Raw genomic sequence first — 20,650 nt, 5'->3', positions numbered from 1 at the left:
TTCTTTTCTTAAAATTCCACCTAGAATTACATACGTTTGCGTCGAGGCCTAAAGCGCCAGTGATCCGGGCCAGCCCACATCGACATGGTCCGAGGACTGAAATAAGAATATTCTCCAGGTTTCATAGACAGAAGGGGGCACATGGTCCTGACGTCTCCATCCCCGAGGGAAATCGTTTCTTCCCTGTAACACACGTGAAATCATATTCGTACATGTACATTACATATTACAATGCTGCATTTACATATGAAGAAGCATGTCCACAAATGAGCTGCATTTCTAAGAGTGAGTCCAATACAAATACTTCATTATTAATAATTCCTTTTACTTCTCAAGTACTTTTGCTTCCTTTAATTTTATAACAATATAATCATATCTATACGAGTACTCTGGAAGTTTCAAAGTGCACCATAAAATGCTCGTCTACCTAATCTGAGAGACAAGATGACAAAAGTAAAGAGAATTCTTTTCGTGTAAGAATCCACAGCTAGTAAAACGCCAGAGCTGGGAGCTGGACACAATTCCCTTAATCCCAGCCTCAGGGTCCTTCCACACACAGGCTTCTTGCCACACAAGATGACAAACCCCATTCTTCACCATCCTTCCGTAAATGAGGGCTCCAAAAGATACCGCTATAGTTCCTATTAAAAGTGAAAAGAATGTTTGTCTAATTATTTAGTCCCTCTAATGCTTTGGGGGCCCCCCTTACAATCTGTTCGGTCATCCAGCTTTATTCTTTGCCATGTAGAGTGTCTAAGTGGTCAGTGCAGCATGGCAGCTTCGGTTGGGTTTTTCACTCTTTCTACATTTTTAGAAAATAGAGACGGGGTCTCACTATGTTGGTCAGGTTGGTCTTGAACTCCTAGCTTCAAACAGTCCTCCCGCCTCAGCCTCCCAAAGTGCTAGGATTACAGGCATGTCAGGATTACACCACGCCCAGCCATTTTTCACTCCACAGGGTACAAGCTTTCTCCTACCTAAAGGGCTCCAACATGTCAGAAAGGACGCCGGTGCTGCTGTACTGCCCTCTGAAGGTAAGGTAACAAAGAAGTTTCAGAAGAGTGGCTCTGTATTTGAACTGAGCATACATATAGTTCCCGTTTATATAAGCCATATGGAATAAGCTAAAAAGGCTTTTAAAAGGGGATTTTGTCTTTATATACAGACTTTTAAAAAACAAAAACAGGAGATTATATTTGTGTATTTATCGTGTAATTAAAACCTAATTAAAACAATTAAAATACACAATAAAAAAATCACATTTCTAGTCTGCACGGCTATAACAGAATCTGACACCTAGCGCGTTATTAAGTAGTAAATGCACTGTGCTGTGAACTCCAGAGGGAGAAGGAAGACAGTTTCAACAGCATCCCCGCTTCATTCTGATGGATATTCTTCCATGAGGAAGAGTGACTCCCATTCCCGATTCTGGTGATGCAGCTGGACAGAGGCGCTGCAGGATTTTTGAACTGTAGTAATTCAATAATTCTTTTTTTGAAACAGAGTCTCGCCGGGCGCGGTGGCTCAAGCCTGTAATCCCAGCACTTTGGGAGGCCGAGACGGGCGGATCACGAGGTCAGGAGATCGAGACCATCCTGGCTAACACGGTGAAACCCCGTCTCTACTAAAAAATACAAAAAAAAAAACTAGCCGGGCAAGGTGGCGGGCGCCTGTAGTCCCGGCTACTCGGTAGGCTGAGGCAGGAGAATGGCGGGAACCCGGGAGGCGGAGCTTGCAGTGAGCTGAGATCCGGCCACAGCACTCCAGCCTGGGTGACAGAGCGAGACTCCGTCTCAAAAAAAAAAAAAAAGAAAAAGAAACAGAGTCTCGCTCTGTCGCCCAGGCTGGAGTGCAGTGGCGTGATCTCGGCTCACTGCAAGCTCCGCCTCCCGGGTTCACGCCATTCTCCTGCCTGAGCCTCCCGAGTAGCTGGGATACACGCGCCCGCCATTGTGCCCAGCCAATTTTTTGCATTTTTAGTACAGACGGGATTTCACCGTGTTACCCAGGATGGTCTCGATCTCCTGACCTCGTGATCCGCTTTACTCGGCCTCCCAAAGTGCTGGGATTACAGGCGTGAGCCACTGCGCCTGGCCGTAAATCAGTAATTCTTTCAACATACAATGCTATGTCACAGGCATCCTACCAGTCCCAATTTCACCACTCAACAACTAAATGAATCCACCTATAGTCCAAAATAGTCTATCCATTTTTCAAGGCTGCCCACTTCAAACATCTCTAGTCCCTCCAGGAAAACTCTTTATTTCTTCTGTCTCCTCCCCATAATATCACAGGGTCCCTCCTTCAATTTAGCCGTGGTTCAATCCATTGCCCTGACACTGGTAAGATAAGGTCTCCTCCCGGCTGGCTCAGCACGTCAGGCAGCATGCAGCCGAATGTTTCATTCTCGCATGCGTGGAGCAGGCTGTGTTCTGGGCTCTGACCCCTGACTAGGGCTTTAACCACAGTGACTGCCTTATATCAGCACGCTCGCACTGCAGAAGGGTCGGCCAGAGAACAGAGAACACTGGGCTCCAAGTGTTCTTGGGCTGCAGCGGCTGCTCCTGCTGCTGCACAGAGAGAGGGAGCTCACTCTTAGACACAAGCACTTTTGCAGACCAGTCCTTACCAAGGCACGTGCACAGAGAGCTCCACCTTTTATGCTATGCAGTTGTCAGTGTGCTGCCACGCAAGGACCAATGACACGAGGCATCTACACAACACTGGTGTTTATCACTCAGCATTGTCCCACCCCACCTTCATCCAGAAGCCCCCGAAGACCTTTCAGTAGAGTCCAGTGGTTTTCAGCCCTGGGTGCAGAACACAATCGCGCGGGGATGGTATGTGATATCCAGCCCCCGCTACCCACTGAGGTGCTCAGCTGGTGTGGACTGGAGCCTGCCATCCAAAGCTCACTGCACGTGGCCAGGACTGATCGAAGGCGCTGGGTGGCACCAGCTCCACCCCATTCAACTCTCTGAGCCCGTTTCCTCATCTGTAAGATGGGGCTAATAGGACCTCATCATAGGGTTGCTGCAATAAAATAATTAATTTTAGGTATTATGTAAATTTGTGAAATAACACACATAAGGCACCTGGCACAGCATCTTGCACAAAGAAGAAGGAGCTCAATAAATATCAAATATTGTTATTATCACGTGGTCCCAACCTTGCATTTTCATGGATGAGAAAACAAAGACCGCAAAAGGGGGTAACATTGCCCCACATCTCACGGCAAGATCAGGTCTACTCAGATCACTCACTCACTGAACTCCCAGGAAAGGCCAGCGATGTGGCAAGGGGAGGGGATTTAAGGATGGGTAAAACCCCAGACTAGAACCGCAGCCTCCCGCCCCAATGTACTAGGTAGGATAGAGTCTACGATTTTGTGCTATTTGGAATAGGGGAGAGAAGTGGAGACATTTGCTCAAAATAACCAGCAGAAATCATCTTCCAGGAACCAAATAAAAGTCTTGGAAGCTCTTTGTTATTGTCAGTCCCTCAGATGTCACTTCACTGTTTAAGAAAGTGATAGCTTTTCTCTGACATTTGAAAATGACATTTTTAAAAGAGTTCATCCCATTGACCTATCATTTCTCCCTTCTTAGAAGACAGGATGGCCGGGCGCGGTGGCTCATGCCTGTAATCCCAGGAATTTGGGAGGCCGGGATGGGCGGATCACGAGGTCAGGAGATCGTGACCATCCTGGCTAACAGGGTGAAACCCTATCTCTACTAAAAATACAAAAAATTAGCCGGGCATGGTGGTGGGCACCTGTAGTCCCAGTTACTCAGGAGGCTGAGGCAGGAGAATGGCGTGAACCCGGGAGATGGAGCTTGCAGTGAGTCGAGATCGTGCCACTGCACTCCAGCCTGGGCGACAAAGCAAGACTCTGTCTCAAAAAAAAAAAAAAAAAAAAGACAGGATGAGAATGGGGCAAAATCACAGCCATGTGAATACTGTAATTCTGGACAGCAGGGTGGCACTGGGCCTGGATGGGCAGTGGCACCTTGAGGTGCCAGATTGGACAGCAGGGTGGCGCTGGGCCTGGATGGGCAGTGGCTCCAGATTCCCACTCAGATTTTGAAAGACATTACCAGCCTCATCATTTCCCACAAGGGCAGACAAAAAATGAGCCTAGGAAAGACATCCAAGCAGGGCTCTTGAAGAGATTTTTGTCATGGTGGGAGATTACACTAAGCAACTTCTAAGGTTTTAGTCAAACAAAACCAGCTTGGCTGTCCCCAGTCCCAGGCCTGCAAAGCTCTGTTATAGACATAGGAGTTAACAGAGGCACTGTTCACTCTAATCTCATGAAATCTCCTACCCCCAGGCCCGTTCAAGACCTTTACACGACCGTGACACTAAAGGGTTGTGGGACCCTGCTTCCAAATCAAATTTAGAATTAAAACAGCACTAATCTATTAAATACATAAAGGTCAACCAAGTTCTGATGATTTTTATGTTTACTAGGATAATCAAATATTTAAATTACTAAACCAATTACCCTTCTCCTCCTCCAAATACGCTCAATTTTGTTGGTTGTTTTTGTTTTCGCTGCCTTGCTCATCCCCAGTCTGCCCATCTGGTAACCCAACACTGCCTAACCTCCTACTTGCTTACCTTTCTGATGGCAAATTGGTGGCTTAGAGTCACCAAGAGCCACACTATCAGCAGCGTGGACAAAGGGAGCGTGCTCTCTGCCACCAAAGCGCATGTGGTGACAGCAGCCACACTGACGCCATTACTAAAGGGAGCATGCTCTCTGCTACCAAAGAGCACGTGGTGACAGCAGCCACACTGACGCCATTACTAGATCCCAGGCACTTTGCTCCAAACACTTCACATTGTTCCAATCCTTACAAACTCCTGCAATGTCAGTCGTATAACCAAAGTGGCTAAGCCTACATTCAAAGCCAGGTGTGACTCCTCTGAGTCAGAAAGACTCCGCTGAGAAGCTCAGCTGTCGGGTATGACACAGCACACCAGCCCAGCCAATCAGACATCAAATTCAATCACCCCAGCAGGAAATCTGTTAAGAACCGATAGAGCCCAGGCATGGTGGCTCACACCTGTAATCCTGGCACTCCGGGAGGCCAAAGCAGGAGGACTGCGAGCCCAAGAGTTCAAGACCAGCCTGGGCAATGCAGTGAGATGCCAGTCTCTATTTTTGAAAAAAAAAAGAAAAAAAGAAATTTTTTTTTTTAATGAGAGAAAAAGAAAAAAGAACCAATGGAGAACTCCTATGGAAACACTTTCTGTGACTCTGGGAGCCTTACTGGCAGCTCTGAACCTGGCAGGGCTCCTTCCAGCTCCTGAACTCTTCATGATCCCCAACTGCAGTGCGGTCGGGTTCATCGTTGGCATCAAAGTCATCCCCCAGGGACCCATCAGGGACGTCTCCGCAGTCACTCTCAACTTCAGCGTTGATGTCAAACACCTGGTCATTCTTCTTAAACTTGTCTACCAGGGCCGACACAGACTGGAAGGACAAAAGAGGGTCCTCTAAGTCTCACTCCTGTAACCACCCCAAACCACCACGGGAGGGACAGCCTTCTCACCCTTAAATTTCAGTTTCCAGCCTCCTCCATCCCCGAGCCACCCTTCCCCATCCCCTGCCCGCCCAGACCAGGACTCTCCCGACAGCACCGTGAGGAGGAAGTTTGTATTGTGCAGCACAGGATGAGGCTGCATTGTTGTCAGGTACATTTTGTGAAACATGAGACAGGATTCTGTATCCATTAACTACATGTTTGCAGAAAACAGTTTTCCTTGGAGACCATTTATTTTGGAAATTGTAGTAAGTAGGCTAAAGGGGGCCATGCTAAAAATACACAGAGGAAAGCTCTACACATGACAATCTCTCAGGAAACTCTGTGCCAAGGGACTCAACCCCAAAGAGCAGGAAATTCCTCAAGCTTGACAGCAGCCTCAGAGATTCGAGGCCACTGGGATAACTACATTCAAGAGTAAATCTAACTATAAATGTTCATCCAGTAATGTCAGGGCTGCATTACCCTAGGAGAGCAGAAGAGGGGACATGAAGTTGACCCCGCAACTCATTTACCTCTAGAATAGTCCTGCTGGGGTTCACAACCCTACCCCTCCTCCCTCAGGGTTTCTGTCCCTACAGAAGTGCCAAAGGAAATATTTTCTGTAGTCCTGGCTAAATAAAGATGATGCCACAGTTTTGGTTCCCACTGGGCAGCACCAATCTTGAGCCAACTAACTAAAACCACAAGCCACTAAAAGCTGACCACACCTCATTATGTGTTTCACTGTCCCACTGAGTAAACTGGAACCCGGCCAGGGAAGGGCAGATCTGGCGATCTTCCGCACACTGCTGCAAGGGCGCTGGAGAGGATGGCAAGATCACAAAGAGAGATTAGAAGTGGGTCAAGTGCATTCCTTCCTCCCTTCAGAATGATACTGAGTAGCAAGAGAGACGAGAGGCACAGTTACCTCATTGTCCTCCAGCAAAGGCTCAAGTATCATCAGTGGCTGGCTGGCTGCCAATCTCTGTCCCTGCCTCTCCTGGGGGCCAGCGGATGCACAGGCCACACCCACACTGGAGTGAGGTTCTGCACTGTCATCGCACAGTTTAGTAAAATACTAGAGGAGAAACCTAAAGCACAGACATTTGATTCTGAAATGAATTTCGTGACCTATGCTATAGCTGGGAAATGAAATGCTTCGTCTTAAAAATACACTAAGTGCATAGGCAATCATGTAACGGTACTTTATTTTTTGTCCCATACTAACTAGAGAAGACCTACTTCAGAGGATTAGAGCCCCAAATGAGAGCATAAACTTGGAAAATAGATTGTTAGCACAAAAGTTATATTAAACAAAATTGAGGCAAGAATAGAAATGACAAGAATGGGAGCTGGAACAACTGCACAGCCTGGAGGAGGAGTATAAATTTCATTCACCATGTAAAAATGACCACACTTGAGATGAAGCTCAGCGAGAGTACGAACACGGCAGTGGAAATCCGCAGAAGGGGGCAGCTCTTCTGGGAGCCCAAGTGTAGCTACTGCGCTGCACACACCTGGCCTCCCCACCTGCTGGTACCTCATTAGGACATCCTGAGGAGAATCTCCAACTCAGGGGCGGAGGCATAAATGGGAAGGATGCTAAAATCTCTGTCAAGCCAGTATAGGGGACTGATAATAGGAGAGATCAGTTCTGAGACTGCTGCAGAGGAGTCTCAAAACAGTTCACAATGCTCTCTTCTCCTCAGGGCCCCCTGGATGGGGAGCAAATAAAGAAAAAGCCTCTCTGGCTAGGCAAAGGTCTCTCTAAGTCCCCTTCCCAAGTACAAACTCTGACACTCCAGGAGGAATCCAGGGCTCCAAAATGTGACTTGGAGAGCTGACTGCAAACAGTGGGCACCTAAGGTACGGGGCACATCAAGACCAAGAGGCAATGGTTTACTGTTTTAGACTCCATGTCGCAGAGAAGACAAAAGTTAGTGGATTGCAAGGCACTCCCAAAAGAATACACAATTTGGCATTCCAGAGAAAATTTCTGGGTAATTCAAGCAACATAGGAGCATGACGGGCTTATGGTACCCCACGGTTATGTAAAAAATTCCTCAATGACTGAAATGTTCTGGTGAAAGGCATCACTTGTACTTACCTTTTAAATCTGTCATTTCTACACAACCTAACTCTGGCACCTCGAGAGGTTCTCCCGTGGAGAGCGTCTGGACATCAGAGGGAAACAGCAGCTCACTCCTGTAGTCCTGGCAGTGGAGCGTGGACAGAAACACCCCCGCGGTGCTGCACTCATCAAACGAGGCTGCCGTCTTCTGAAACATGGGATCAATCTGAACACAGGGAGAGAAGAAACTGAAGGTTTACGGCATGCAGCCAAGGGAAATATAAACTCTCACGCATTTGGCCCCGCTCATTAGCAGGTGTATACAATGGACTGAAATATCTACACTCATGGTCAAAAGTGTGTTTTGTTTGTTTGTTTGTTTGTTTTTGAGACGGAGTCTTGCTCTCTCGCCCAGGCTGGAATGTAGTGGCATGATCTTGGCTCACTGTCAACCTCTGCCTCCCAGGCTCAAGCGATTCTTGGGCCTCAGCCTCCCAAGTAGCTGGGACTACAAGTATGCGCCACTACACCTGGCTAACTTTTGCATTTTTAGGAGAGACGGGGTTTCACCATGTTGGCCAGGCTGGTCTTGAACTCCTGACCTCAAGTGATCCACCCACCTTGGCCTCCCAAAGTACTGGGACTGCAGGTGTGAGCCACCACACCCGACAAAAGTGGCTTTTCTAATTGATCAGATAAAATCCCGGTTCAAAAGAAAGGTTGGTTATAGTCAGGGGATAAACATACACTGCTGCAGAAGACAGTACGTGGTAGCAAGTGTACACTGTGCCAATCGGCTTTTTTATAATACACCTGGACGTGTATCCTTGCAGCTGGTCTCCTTTTATAAGTCACTAACAAATTCCATTGGCTTAAAAAGCCTGTGTGACAGAGCTAGTCACAGGCTCTACTGTTCTCCAAACAGAAGTATCTTCTAAAGTTTGGAAGAACATACCCAAGATATCCAGGCAAAGGACAGACAGAGTCAGTAGGGCTAGCTGGCCGGGTAAAACCTGAGAGAGGTTTTAAGAAGGTCCCTAAGACTGGGTCAGGAGCAGGAGTGGCATGGCCATATGACACCAAGCCCAAAGGCAAAATAAGGCACTGGGCATAAGAATACGGGCAGGGCAAGCCACACACATGTGTAGCAAGAGGCTAGAAGCCCCCTGGGACTCTGCAGGTGACCCTGAGACAGGAGATATAGCGGGGGATTGGGTTCATGGGTCTCCCTGATGCCTCAGAACATGGCTGCTATCGAGCGAGGGGCTTGGATAGGACAACACAGATGTGGCTCCCTGGCTCTTCCCTGGCCCCCTTAGCTCAGAGTCCAAGCTCATCAGAACTGATGAGTCCAAGCTCAACAGAGCTGAACTCTACCATAAGTCCATCTCACCATTCTTCATCCCAGAGAAGCACATTCGTCATCGCCACGTTCTCCCGTCCCCTTAGCCCTCAGGCAGTCACACGTCCAGGTCAGTTACCTCCCAGTGCATCTTTCCATCCCCAGAGCCAGCAATATGACCCTTATCTCTGGCCCGTCCCAATTCCCATCCTAAAAATACCAGTGCCGTTACTCCTATTCTCTTCTCAAATGCTATCCAGAGTAACGGTTTCCCATCTGGAGGCTTGCATCCCTAGAAGTCTTAGGTATGTAGTTAATGGAACTATACTCAGCACTTCAGAGACAACATGGAAACTGTACCTTGACCCACATTAAAGCCGAAACACTGTGATAACGTTCCTCACTTATGTCTAGAATTATATCATGTGTGAGAACAGAGGGATTTATATCCCTAAGCAATTCAATGGGACAGTAGATGAAGCCTTCTGAAACAAGGGTCCGCAGTAAGGAAGGACCACAATAAAAGGCCTTGGAATAGACCGAATGATAAAGTTCAAGATCTCTTTAGGTGATGTCTAAAAGCAAATCCTTGGCTCTAGCCAAACTCGTATACTCTCCAGCTTCCTAATCAGAACCTTCCTGTGCTGTGGCATTTGCTTACACCTCTACTTAAAACCACCTCCCTGGCAATGTCTACCTGACAGACACCTAGCCTTCCTTCAAGGCCCAGTTCAAGTCTTGCCTCTTCCATAAACTCTGAGCCCTACCAACTCTGGTTTCCTACAGTGTAAGCCTTGACCTTCCTTGCATGCATCTACCTGTATTATCCCGGTATGAAGAACTGAAGCACAATCATGTTTGAATCCTCTATGATGGCAAGTGTTCTGCACATACTGAAGAGCTGTGTCCAAAAGAGATTAGCTCATATATAAAAAAGTGTTCTCAACTGGTCTAGACACACCCACACATTTGCCTTCCGACCTCCAAGAAAATGAGAGTTTACACCTGTAATCCCAGCACTTTGGGAGGCCGAGGCAGGCAGATCACTTGAGGTCGGGAGTTCGAGACCAGCATGGCCAACATGGCAAAACCCTGTCTCTATTAAAAATTAAAAAATTAGCCGGGCGTGGTGATGCATGTCTGTAATCCAGCTACTTGGGTGGCTGAAGCAGGAGAATCGCTTGAACCCAGGAAATGGAAGTTGCAGTGAGCCAAGACTGAACCACTGCCCTCCAGCCTGGGCAACAGAGTGAGACTCTGTCTTAAAAAAACAGAAAAGAAAATGAGAGTTTAATAAACACTTGAAGCTTTAAATTCTGTTTGTGACAATCCATCCCTTTTTCTATCTTCCATACTCTTGGCGATTACAAGTTTACGGCAGCTTACAGAGCAAAAAAAGCTTTCCAGGATTGGAGTACTTGGCATTTCTTCATGACAGTATTCATTTCACTTGGCATAAACATACCACAGCCTGTCAGTATCAGGCTTAGAGGAGGCAACCCTGCTTGCTGCTCTCTCCTTTTCTCTTATAATCATGGGAAAGGCCGATGCAGGCCTGGGAAACAGGCCATTTTCCTCAGGCCCTCAGAATTGAGACTACCCGGTAAGAAAAAAGATGACTACAAAACAGAATTTCCAAACATCCTATACTTAATAATCCCTGATTGATTTGAACATTTCACTACAGAACCAAAAGAAAGAATGACAGTAAGGGCCAGGAGCGGTGGCTCACGTCTGTAATCCCAGCACTTTGGGAACCCCAGGTGGGCGGATCACTTGAGATCAGGAGTTCGAGACTAGCCTGGTCAACATGGTGAAAACCCATCTCTACTAAAAATACAAAAAAATTAGCTGGGTGTGGTGGTGCGCGCCTGTAGTCCCAGCTACATGGGAGGTTGAGGCACGAGAATCGTTTGAACTGGGGAGACAGAGGTTGCAGTGAGCCAAGATCGTGCCACTGTACTCTAGCCTGGGCCACAGAGCAAGACTCCATCTCAAAAAAAAAAAAGACTGACAGTAAGATAAATTCCAGATTACCTAGGAAGGGGAAAAAACAAGGAGAATTGGGGGAGGGAAGGGAATGTAGAAGGGCTTTCTGGATCCTATGACTAATAAGTAATACCGCTTCAGATGTGTGTAGCATATAACCACGTTTAAAGATCTTGACATAGGCCGGGTGTGGTGGCTCACGTCTGTAATCCCAGCACTTTGGGAGGCCAAGGCAGGGGGATCACGAGGTCAGGAGATCAAGACCATCCTGGCTAACATGGTGAAACCCCGTCTCTACTAAAAATACAAAAAATTAGCCAGGCGTGGTGGCGGTGCCTGTAGTCCCAGCTACTCGGGAGGCTGAGGCAGGAGAATGGCGTAAACCTGGGAGGTGGAGCTTGCAGTGAGCTGAGATCGTGCCACTGCACTCCAGCCTGGGCAACAGAGCAAGACTCCGTCTCAAAAAAAAAAAAAAAAAAAAAAAAAAAGACCTTAACAGATTCACTACTATAAAACCCAGATGTGGGTGTGGCCAGCATTCCCTGTTTTTACAGTATATGACAGTGAGATTCGTATCTCTTCCCAGGTCACACAGCTAAGGATGGAGGAACCTAGATCTGAGCTTTACATCATCTGCCTGCACATCTGGCATCACCCATGGTTAATGCTGACACACATAGGAAAAAATACAACTCCTCTCCCCACAAGAGCCAGTCACTCTCGCCTCTCCCCTCCCTTTTAGGCCTCATTCTCAGTGACTCTCCTTCCTCTGGCCCCTCCCTGCCCGTGCACAGCAATGCCCCGCTCACCTCACCACTCAGAGTGGGCATGGCAAGGCCCATTTCCCTAGCCCCTGCACACTCAGTCTTACCACTATCATTGCTATAAGAACACTGGCATTCATCTCACTGTTGCCCTTTATCTGGCTTATTTATTCATTACACAAAAAGACCCAAGACACCCACAGTTCTGCATTTCTTGGACTCTAAGATCTATCCCCACCACGGCCCCCATCTCCCACTCCTCCTCAAAAGCTGGTATTTCCTCAGGGCCCTCTAGACTCAGTGATCGGCAAAATTCTATCGCCCACTGAGTTCCTGAGGATTCTCTCCACCTACTTGTTCTCACTTAAGTCTTCTCAATGGGGTTCTCATTTCACTCTCAAGGGGTGAAAACTGTTTCCTAGAGGCAAGGTGGAAAACAATCTTAGATATTACAATAATGTTTGCCTATCCAAACTCTACCCTATCCGACAAAATCTTATTCCTTAATATTTCATTTCAAGGGGAAGGAGTAGGCACAAAATGTCTAAAAGGGTCTGAAGGGGCAAAAGTGATAAAAAACAGGCTGGGGGCACTGCTCCAACTGAGACATGGTGCCAGCCTGAGGATACGCTTCCCCTGCAGGCCTCCACAGTGGCTGCTTTCTCTTCACAGCCCTCAAACCAGTGGCCTACAGGTGGGTTAGGTGACTGCAGCATCCAACTCTCCCCCCTCCCAATTTCTGATGCCCCCAGCTCTGAGTACCACATCAGCCTTTGCCACTGTCTGCCCATCTGCGTTGCAGTCATCTTCCGACTCCCCCAGGTCACAACCTCCCCTTCTTCTCGGAAGATCTTAGTATTAGTTCATGGCTCATTACTATTCTCCAAATTTACTCCTGGTGTAGCTCTTACTGATTTCAATATTCATATGTTGATCCATCCAGTACACTGCCTCTTGGTTGATATCCTCTCCTTCAATGGTCTCCTTCAACCTAAGCAACCCAGGACTCCAAGACAGCCTAGTAAGACCCCCACCCCGCCTCCGCCATTTGTTCCCTCGCCTGTTCTGAGTTGAGTCATTAACCATGACTGCAACCTCTCCATATGTTCAATTCTAAGGGCCCCTCTCTGACAACCACCTCCTACATTTCTAGCTCACCCCTTCTTGTCCCCAGCACCAAGAAGTCTTTGACCCCACCAGGCCTACAATCTACTGATTATATTACTTTCCACTGCCCCTCATTCCCCTCTCTTCCCAGGTAAAATTCCCTAAGCAGTGGCTGCGACCATGCCTTTACACATGCTCTCACCTCCAGTGCCCCTTTCCAGCTGTGTCCATTCACTCAGCTCAACAGGATCCCGTAATAAACCCAACTTTCTGCCTACTCCATGATTGTACCCACACAGGTATTCACGGCTGGAGAAACAAAATCATGCCTACGGACCTCACTTTAAATCCATCTGCTACCACCCTCAGGTAGACCCTAAGTTGTCTGACAGTCACACCATATCTCCTTAGTCCATTTACTCGCCCACCTCCTAGAGGACTCTTTCCTACCCTTTCCCTCATACCCCTAGTGCCTTCTTCCCCCATCCTCACTGTAAGCTGATGACCTGGCTTCCTATTTTAAGACAGTATCCAGAAGGATCCGCCACGAGCGCACCCAAACAACACCCCTGTCAGTCAAGCCCAACCTGTGCTGTCCATTCCCTTCCCTCTCACCTGGCAATTCTCCTTTCTGCTGCATCATCAATAATCCCTTCTCCACTAGAGTGCTGCCATCAACAGAACATGCTGTCATTTCTCCCATTCAAAAACAAGATCAAAACTCTTGGCTTTACCTTTCCCTCCATTTGCTATCCCAGTACTCTGCTCCAAATTATAGCAAAACTCTTCAAAACAACTGCCTATATTCAAGTGTTTTCAGTCCTTTTCTCCCATTTATCATAAAGAATTTCAAATCCATAAGAATGTTGAAACAGTCATGTAAATCTCTGTGAAACTTCAATTTAGATTGCCCCATTGGTGGCATTTTGCATATTTGTTTCCACTTTCCATACATATCTCTCTCTCCCCCCACCCCAGAGTTTTTTTTGACAGTGATCCTCATGACACTTCACCATGTGGCAGTTACTAAGCTGCTGCCTCTCAGCTCTAAGCCTACCCTCTCTCCTCGGCTGTGATGCGGAAACTGGGACATTCAGCTTTGCCAGCTGCTGCCTGTTAGGCTCTGCCAAGAAGGGGCACTAGAGGGAGACTGCAGGCTCCGAGGGGAAGAAGGCACTTGCTCCTCTCTGTAGGTTGCGTGTTAGGAGAGCGTCACCGAGCAGCGTTCCAGCCTGGCTGCAGCAGGGCCCACCTGTAGCAGCAGCTGAACCCCAGGTGCAGATTTTCACTCACAGAACCAGCCTTATTAAAACACCAGCACCAGCCAGCAAGCCCCCGCTCCAGGGTCTGGGTCCTGGACACACAATCCCCTCCCCCAAACTCAGGGACACTAGCACAGGCCAAGCCCTTCCCTGGAGGTCTGAGCTTGAGGTCCAGAGGGGCCCCCTCCAAGCTCATTAGTGGCCTCAGGTTGCCACATTTGGCGTGGTTGATCATTCCCCACTCCCTGAAATACCTTCTCATTTGGACACCACGCTCTTCTGGTGTTCCTCCTACCTACTGGTGTTTCTTCAGCTCTCTGAGCTCCTAACATTGGGGAAAAGGAACTCCCAGTCTTTTTCCCACATACACTCATGTCCTTGGTGACCAATTCCAGTTTTGTGACCTTAATTACCATTTATGAATGTTGTGGAGGTAAGAGAGAGAAGTAATCTAGTCTATTGCTAGAGGGAGAGTAAATGAGTACCTTTTTTTGAGGGCAACTTAAAATCCATGTCTCAGAATTTTCTTATATTCTCCCATACGAGTGCAAAGATAATAAGTATTAGAATACTCACTGAAACAATGCTTTTAATGGCAGAATTAAAAAATAAAATTGTAGTAACACCTGTTTGCTTTAAATTAACTGTGCTAATTATAAATGAGGCCTCCAGTACCATTTGTTTAAGCAGATTCCTTAGGATTTGCTAGATAGATGATTTAAAGCTAGGATTCTGGAGTTAGACCACTTAGCTTCAACTCCTAGCTCACTCACTAGATGTGTCGTTTTGGGCAAGTCATTGTGCCTCAGTTACCCCTTCCTAAAATGATACAAGAATGTTGTGAGGATTAGATGAGTTAACACAGGTTACAGGTTTAAGGAAATATATGGTGCTCACCATGTGTACATTAAATGTTAGCTAACGTAACCACTGCTACATTTACTAGGATATAAAATTAATTTTTTATCAATTAGATTTCTCAGCAATTTGGAGTCTCTTCTCAATCATTCTGAAACACTGAGGGACTTACTTTTAGTCTTTACTATCAAGCTAAAGGATGATAATGCAGAGATATCAGTTGAATGTTTTACTCCCTTGAGGCTTAAATGGGCACATACCAGCAAGGCAGCCTTAGCCCTGCCAAGTCTCGGCCCCTAAGGTTCTGAATTAGTCAGAAACCACACTGTGCACACAGTTCCTCACCTCACACTTCCGATCTGCTTCGGAGACATTGAGGTTGTTTATGTTCTGCTCGATGGTTCTGTGTAAGAGCTTCTTCTTTGGCTTTGGAGCCCTTTTGGTTGTTCCCATTTCAGTAGCACTTCCATCTAAAAGGAGAAACACAACTGTGTACTGCAAGGGCTGCTTTTTTTTTTTTTTGAGACGGAGTCTCGCTCTGTCATCCAGGCTGGAGTGCAGTGGCGCGATCTCAGCTCACTGCAAGCTCCACCTCCCGGGTTCACGCCATTCTCCTGCCTCAGCCTCCCGAATAGCTGGGACTACAGGCGCCCGCTACCGCGCCCGGCTACTTTTTTGTATTTTTTAGTAGAGACGGGGTTTCACCGTGTCAGCCAGGATGGTCTCGATCTCCTGACCTCATGATCTGCCCGTCTCGGCCTCCCAAAGTGCTGGGATTACAGGCTTGAGCCACCGCGCCCGGCCCAAGGGCTGCTTTGAAGCACGTGATGAACTTAACTTACTCAAGTTCTTCAAAACCTGAAAGAACGGTCATAATTTAAACATGTGAGGCCGGGTGTGGTGGCCCACGCCTGTAATCCCAGCACTTCGGAGGCTCAGGCAGACAGATCGCTTGAGCTCAGGAGTTCGAGACCAGCCTGGCCAACAGGACGAAACCCCATCTCTACAAAACAGTACAAAAATTAGCCGGGCATGGAGACGCACACCTGTAGTCCGAGCTACTTGGGGATGCTGAGGCAGGAGGATCGCTTGAACTCAGGAGCCAGAGGCTGCCGTGAGCCAAGATCGCACCACTGCACACCAGCCTGGGTGACAAAGTGAGCCTCGTCTCAAAAAAAAAAAATTAGGCCGGGCGCGGTGGCTCAAGCCTGTAATCCCAGCACTTTGGGAGGCCGAGACGGGCGGATCATGAGGTCAGGAGATCGAAACCATCCTGGCTAACACGGTGAAACCCCGTCTCTATTAAGAAATACAAAAAACTAGCCGGGCGAGGTGGCGGGCGCCTGTAGTCCCAGCTACTCGGGAGGCTGAGGCCAGAGAATGGCGTGAACCCGGGAGGCGGAGCTTGCAGTGAGCTGAGATCCGGCCACTGCACTCCAGCCTGGGCGACAGAGCGAGACTCCGTCTCAAAAAAAAAAAAAAAAAAAAAAATTAAATAAACAAATAAAAACAAAAAAAAACCCCAACCAAACAAAAAAAACATGCAGTTCTCTCAAAACATCAGGCATATTTAATCTGCAACTTATGGAGAAACCAAACTATTAGATTTGGCTTCTCATGCAAGTCCATTTCCAAAGACTCCCAGATCAGAAGTTCCTTAGTTGGTGATGTTTACTCAACCTGGCATAAACAAAATATAAACGCTTTTATAAGGCCCTTCTCTTTTTCAAGGAAACATAACTTTAGCGTTTGAGTATCTTCTCATGTAAGACCATATATGGTTCTAAAAATGTCCTGTTTTCAATAAAATGAGATCACTGATTTTTGTGACCTTCTTCTAGTATATTACTCAAATAACTACCTGGTATACCCTAAAAAAAAAAGCCACTTAAATCCAGATCCCTAGCCACCTACCTGCAACATGGCCTTCCACTTCTTCCAAAGACGGTGCATCTTTGCCCAGTCCCCCAAGGACTCTGTATACGTCGGCATGGACGGCGTCCACGCGTACGGCATAGATCTTAGTGCTGGCATCCAGAGTGCCTGCAGCCACCTGGTCAAACAATCAGAGTGCATTCACAAAGATGCACAAAAAAGAACTTCTGAACAGGTAAAACACAGCCAGCTTCACAAAATATTTACTTGCCCCAAGGAAACAATGACAAAGATCCCTCTATGACTGGTAGGGAATAAACAGAATATATATTCTGTCTGTATTTCATCAGTTTAGGAAAAGAAAGTAAATTAACTAACATAACATCTAAATGAGAAGTCTCTCGTGTATTCGCAGAATTCAACTGTGTTATGCCAAATAGTAGAAATCATCATTTAATTCAGATGCAAGAGAAAGTGGACATCCTTCTTACTTTAAAGTTGGTTGGTTCGGTGTCTTTCTGTTTAAGAATCTCTGACATAAAATCAATCAAGTGCAAACCAAAAGCATTCTTGGTAGTGATTTTCTGAAAACAGAAAATTGCAGAAAGGATTGTTATTTATAGCCTAGGCTCATGTAAATAATGCTGCTTTGAACAGAGGAAGCTAAGTCTTTATACAGGAATACCCACATATTGTCACTGACCTCTTTTCCCAAAAACACCTGTCAAGAGCCAAATCCTCACAGGCATGTCCTCATGTTCAAGGCTAGGGAATGACGGCACAAAATTCCTGAATGCTCGGTGTGTGCAGGCCCTGCTCTAAGCACTGCACACAAAGGGACTCACACCCTCCAAACAACTTCATGAGGCAGGCACTACCCTCATTCTCCAGAGGACACGGAAGCAACATGGTTGGGTGGCTCCCACACAGCTTAGAGCATGTAGCCTCCAACTCAGGCTAGCTCCAGAACTCTACTATTCACTCATGTGCCATGCTGCCTTTCCAGATACACGGCAGATAGCAGGCAGCCTCTCAGGAGGTGCACCACGGGTCTAGAGGAAACAGTAAAACCACCAGCACTTCTGGTGGAAACCACCAGCACTAAGATGACTCACTGGAGAATCATCATCATTGATTGTGCATTCTCTACAGAAACAAGATAGCTGGATTGCCCCTGTGATCAAGGGATCACATCTTCAGTACTAAACCAGCAGATACTCACATTTTCAGTGGACAGTTTGATACAGGTGGAGTAATGTTCCGTAATCTGCGTGTTTGTAAACTTAGGCATAGTAGCTGAAACATCAATAATCCTAAATGGAAAACAAAAACAAACAACTCTGGCAAGAATCCATGATAGTTTAAATTTTCAAAACCTAGACCCATAAAGTTTTGTGGAAATCCCTGGACCTACGCAGCCCACATCAAGGCGGCTGCCTCAAGGAGAGCCAGCCCAGAAGCCCCTCACCTGCTGGAGGGGGAGGCCAACAAGCGAGGCGAGTCGGTGCTGAACTGCAGATCAAAGACCCTCGACCGCCTCCGCTGCAGCCGCTCCTTCTCATCGTCATTCTGAGGAAAGTCTTCGAGGACTGGGGTGCCGGGAATATTGAGAGGCGCCTTCCTGGGCAGGGGCATCGGGAACACCCGCTCTGAAGGGGAGGAGGCACTGTGGGGGTGTCCTCGGGTCTCCAAAGAAGAGTTATTCATTGTGGCTGGCAGTGCTGGAACAAAATTCTTGCTCAAGAAACCTTCAAGAGAACATTTCCTACATCCAAAGAAGACTTGAGCCCGTCACAGGAGGGGAGGTTCAGCACACACTCTCCACGAAGATCTTCTCCAACTCTAATACTTAATGGCTAGAACCTCTAGAGTTTGGGTTTCAGGGCGGTGCGGGGCGGGGGCCATAGGTTTCTGATGCTTCTTTGCTAATCGGGGACAAACAATCCACTCTACAGCTGTTGTGAATGGAAGTACTGCACGGATATAAAGGTGGACGATAAGCTCACAAGCTGGACAACAGACACATATAACCCATCATCAGGTACGCGAGAGGCAGACGCTGAGATAAGGGTGAGGTATGGGCTACAGAGTCAGACAGGCTGGGCTCGGATCCCAGCTCCTCCACAGCTCGGCAAGCAGAGAAAAAACAACATAAACATGTAAAACAAACCGAACGTTCCAAAGAATCATCCAATTATTTGCTAACTACAAAGGGAAAAATGTCTTTTACAATAAAAACTCTACCAGTGACCACATTAACCAGTCAAATGTAGCCTCACTAAACATCAATCCGAAAGTTACTCATCTCTTCACGTGACACAATGTGAAATTCACAGCATCACCCAGGAAATATTTCCACCGAACACGTTTAACCTAAATTTAACCAACGAACTTTAGATCTTTAACTTCTGGTTTACGAGAAATACAAGGGGTTGAGGAACAAGTTAAATGATATCACAAGGAAATACTCAGACAAATCTAGAATGCAGGACAGTTTTCAAGAAAACTGTCTTAGTCTCTTAATTTAAAAGATACCAACCAAAAAAAAAAAAAAAAAAAAGGCTGGACATGGTAGCTCATGCCTGTAATCCTAGCCCTTTGGGTGGCAGAGGTGGAAGGATCCCTTGAGGCCAGGAGTTAGGAAACGGCCTGGGCTACCGGGCACGGTGGCTCACACCTGTAATCCCAGCACTTTGGGAGGCTGAGGCAGGCAAATCACCTGAGGTCAGGAGTTAGAGACCAGCTGGCCAATATGGTGAAACCCCGTCTCTACTAAAAATACAAAAGTTAGCTGGGCGTGGCTATAATCCCAGCTACTCAGGAGGCTGAGGTGAGGTAATTGCTTGAACCCAAGGGAGGCAGAGGTTGCACTGAGCCAAGATTGTGCCATTGCACTCCAACCTGGGCAACAAGAACGAAACTCTGCCTCAAAAAAAAAAAAAAAAAAAAAAAAAAAAAAGATGCTTATTAGTGTTAGCCATCCAACTGAGTTAGACAGGTGGATATCTAATCCCAGAATTTAGGGAAAGTTCCAGGTGAGAGACACGCACTGGGAAGTCATCAGCATGTAGAGGGTATTCAGAGCCATAATACTAGATGAGATCACTAAATAACTGAGTAGAGAGAACACTTTAAAGGTTTAAAGAGCAGGAAAGCATTTTGGGAGGCCGAGGCAGGCGGATCACATGAGGTCAGGGGTTCGAGACCAGCCCAGCCAACATGGTGAAACCCCGTCTCTACTAAAAATACAAAAATTAGCTGAGTGTGATGGTGGGCACCTGTAATCTCAGCTACTCAGGAGGCTGAGGCAGGAAAATCGCTTGAACCTGGAAGGTGGTGGCTGTAGTGAATCCAGATCATGCAACTACACTCTAGCCTGGGCAACAGTGAGACTCTGTCACAAGAAATAAATAAAAATAAAGAGCAGGGAAGAAGGAGAAACCAGCAAAAGAGCTGGGAAATGCGCAACTAGTGAGGTGGGGAGAAAATCAGGAGAATGTGGCATTCTAAAAGCCAGGTGAAGAAAGTATTTTTAGCGGAGAAGGATGTGATAAACTATGTAGACGAGGACTGAGAACCCATCATTGGATTTAGAACCTAGGGTTACTGGTGATCTTGACAAAAACAGTTTTCCTAGAGTAGTAAGGGAGAAAGCTGAACTGGAGTGGTTCAAGAGAAGATGGGAGAAGAGAAACTGGAGACAGCAAACAGTGACAAGGCGTTCAAGGACTTCTTTTTTTTTTGTTTTCCCCGAGACAGAGTCTTGCTTCGTCGCCCAGGCTGGAGTGCAGTGGCAGGATCTCAGCTCACTGTAACCTCCACCTCCAGGGTTCAAGAGATTCTCCTGC

At 47.0% G+C, this 20,650-nt stretch overlaps 1 protein-coding gene across 6 annotated transcripts in view; it reads right to left on the bottom strand.

The window, feature by feature from the left end:
* The window catches only part of NCAPH (non-SMC condensin I complex subunit H), a 37,166-nt gene that overhangs the window by 13,391 nt on the left and 3,125 nt on the right, over positions 1-20,650 (bottom strand). For 4 of the 6 annotated variants that reach the window (XM_077958805.1, XM_015112859.3, XM_028832150.2 and 1 more), the window contains exons 2-10: positions 18,271-18,523; positions 18,025-18,115; positions 17,294-17,386; positions 16,842-16,980; positions 15,273-15,397; positions 7,642-7,831; positions 6,263-6,354; positions 5,280-5,482; positions 35-183 (exon numbers count right to left, since the gene is read on the bottom strand). In XM_077958805.1, coding sequence (XP_077814931.1) covers positions 35-183; positions 5,280-5,482; positions 6,263-6,354; positions 7,642-7,831; positions 15,273-15,397; positions 16,842-16,980; positions 17,294-17,386; positions 18,025-18,115; positions 18,271-18,523 — 1,335 coding nt within the window. Of the gene's footprint in view, positions 1-34; positions 184-5,279; positions 5,483-6,262; positions 6,355-7,641; positions 7,832-15,272; positions 15,398-16,841; positions 16,981-17,293; positions 17,387-18,024; positions 18,116-18,270; positions 18,776-20,650 lie in introns of all 6 variants that reach the window. The other 2 variants (XM_077958806.1, XM_028832151.2) reach the window with 1 other exon arrangement.

This window comes from Macaca mulatta, chromosome 13 (genome assembly GCF_049350105.2).
Source record: "Macaca mulatta isolate MMU2019108-1 chromosome 13, T2T-MMU8v2.0, whole genome shotgun sequence".
Lineage (NCBI taxonomy): Eukaryota > Metazoa > Chordata > Mammalia > Primates > Cercopithecidae > Macaca > Macaca mulatta.
The sequence above is the reverse complement of the archived record's forward strand: the minus strand, read 5'-3'. Positions and strand labels throughout refer to the sequence as shown.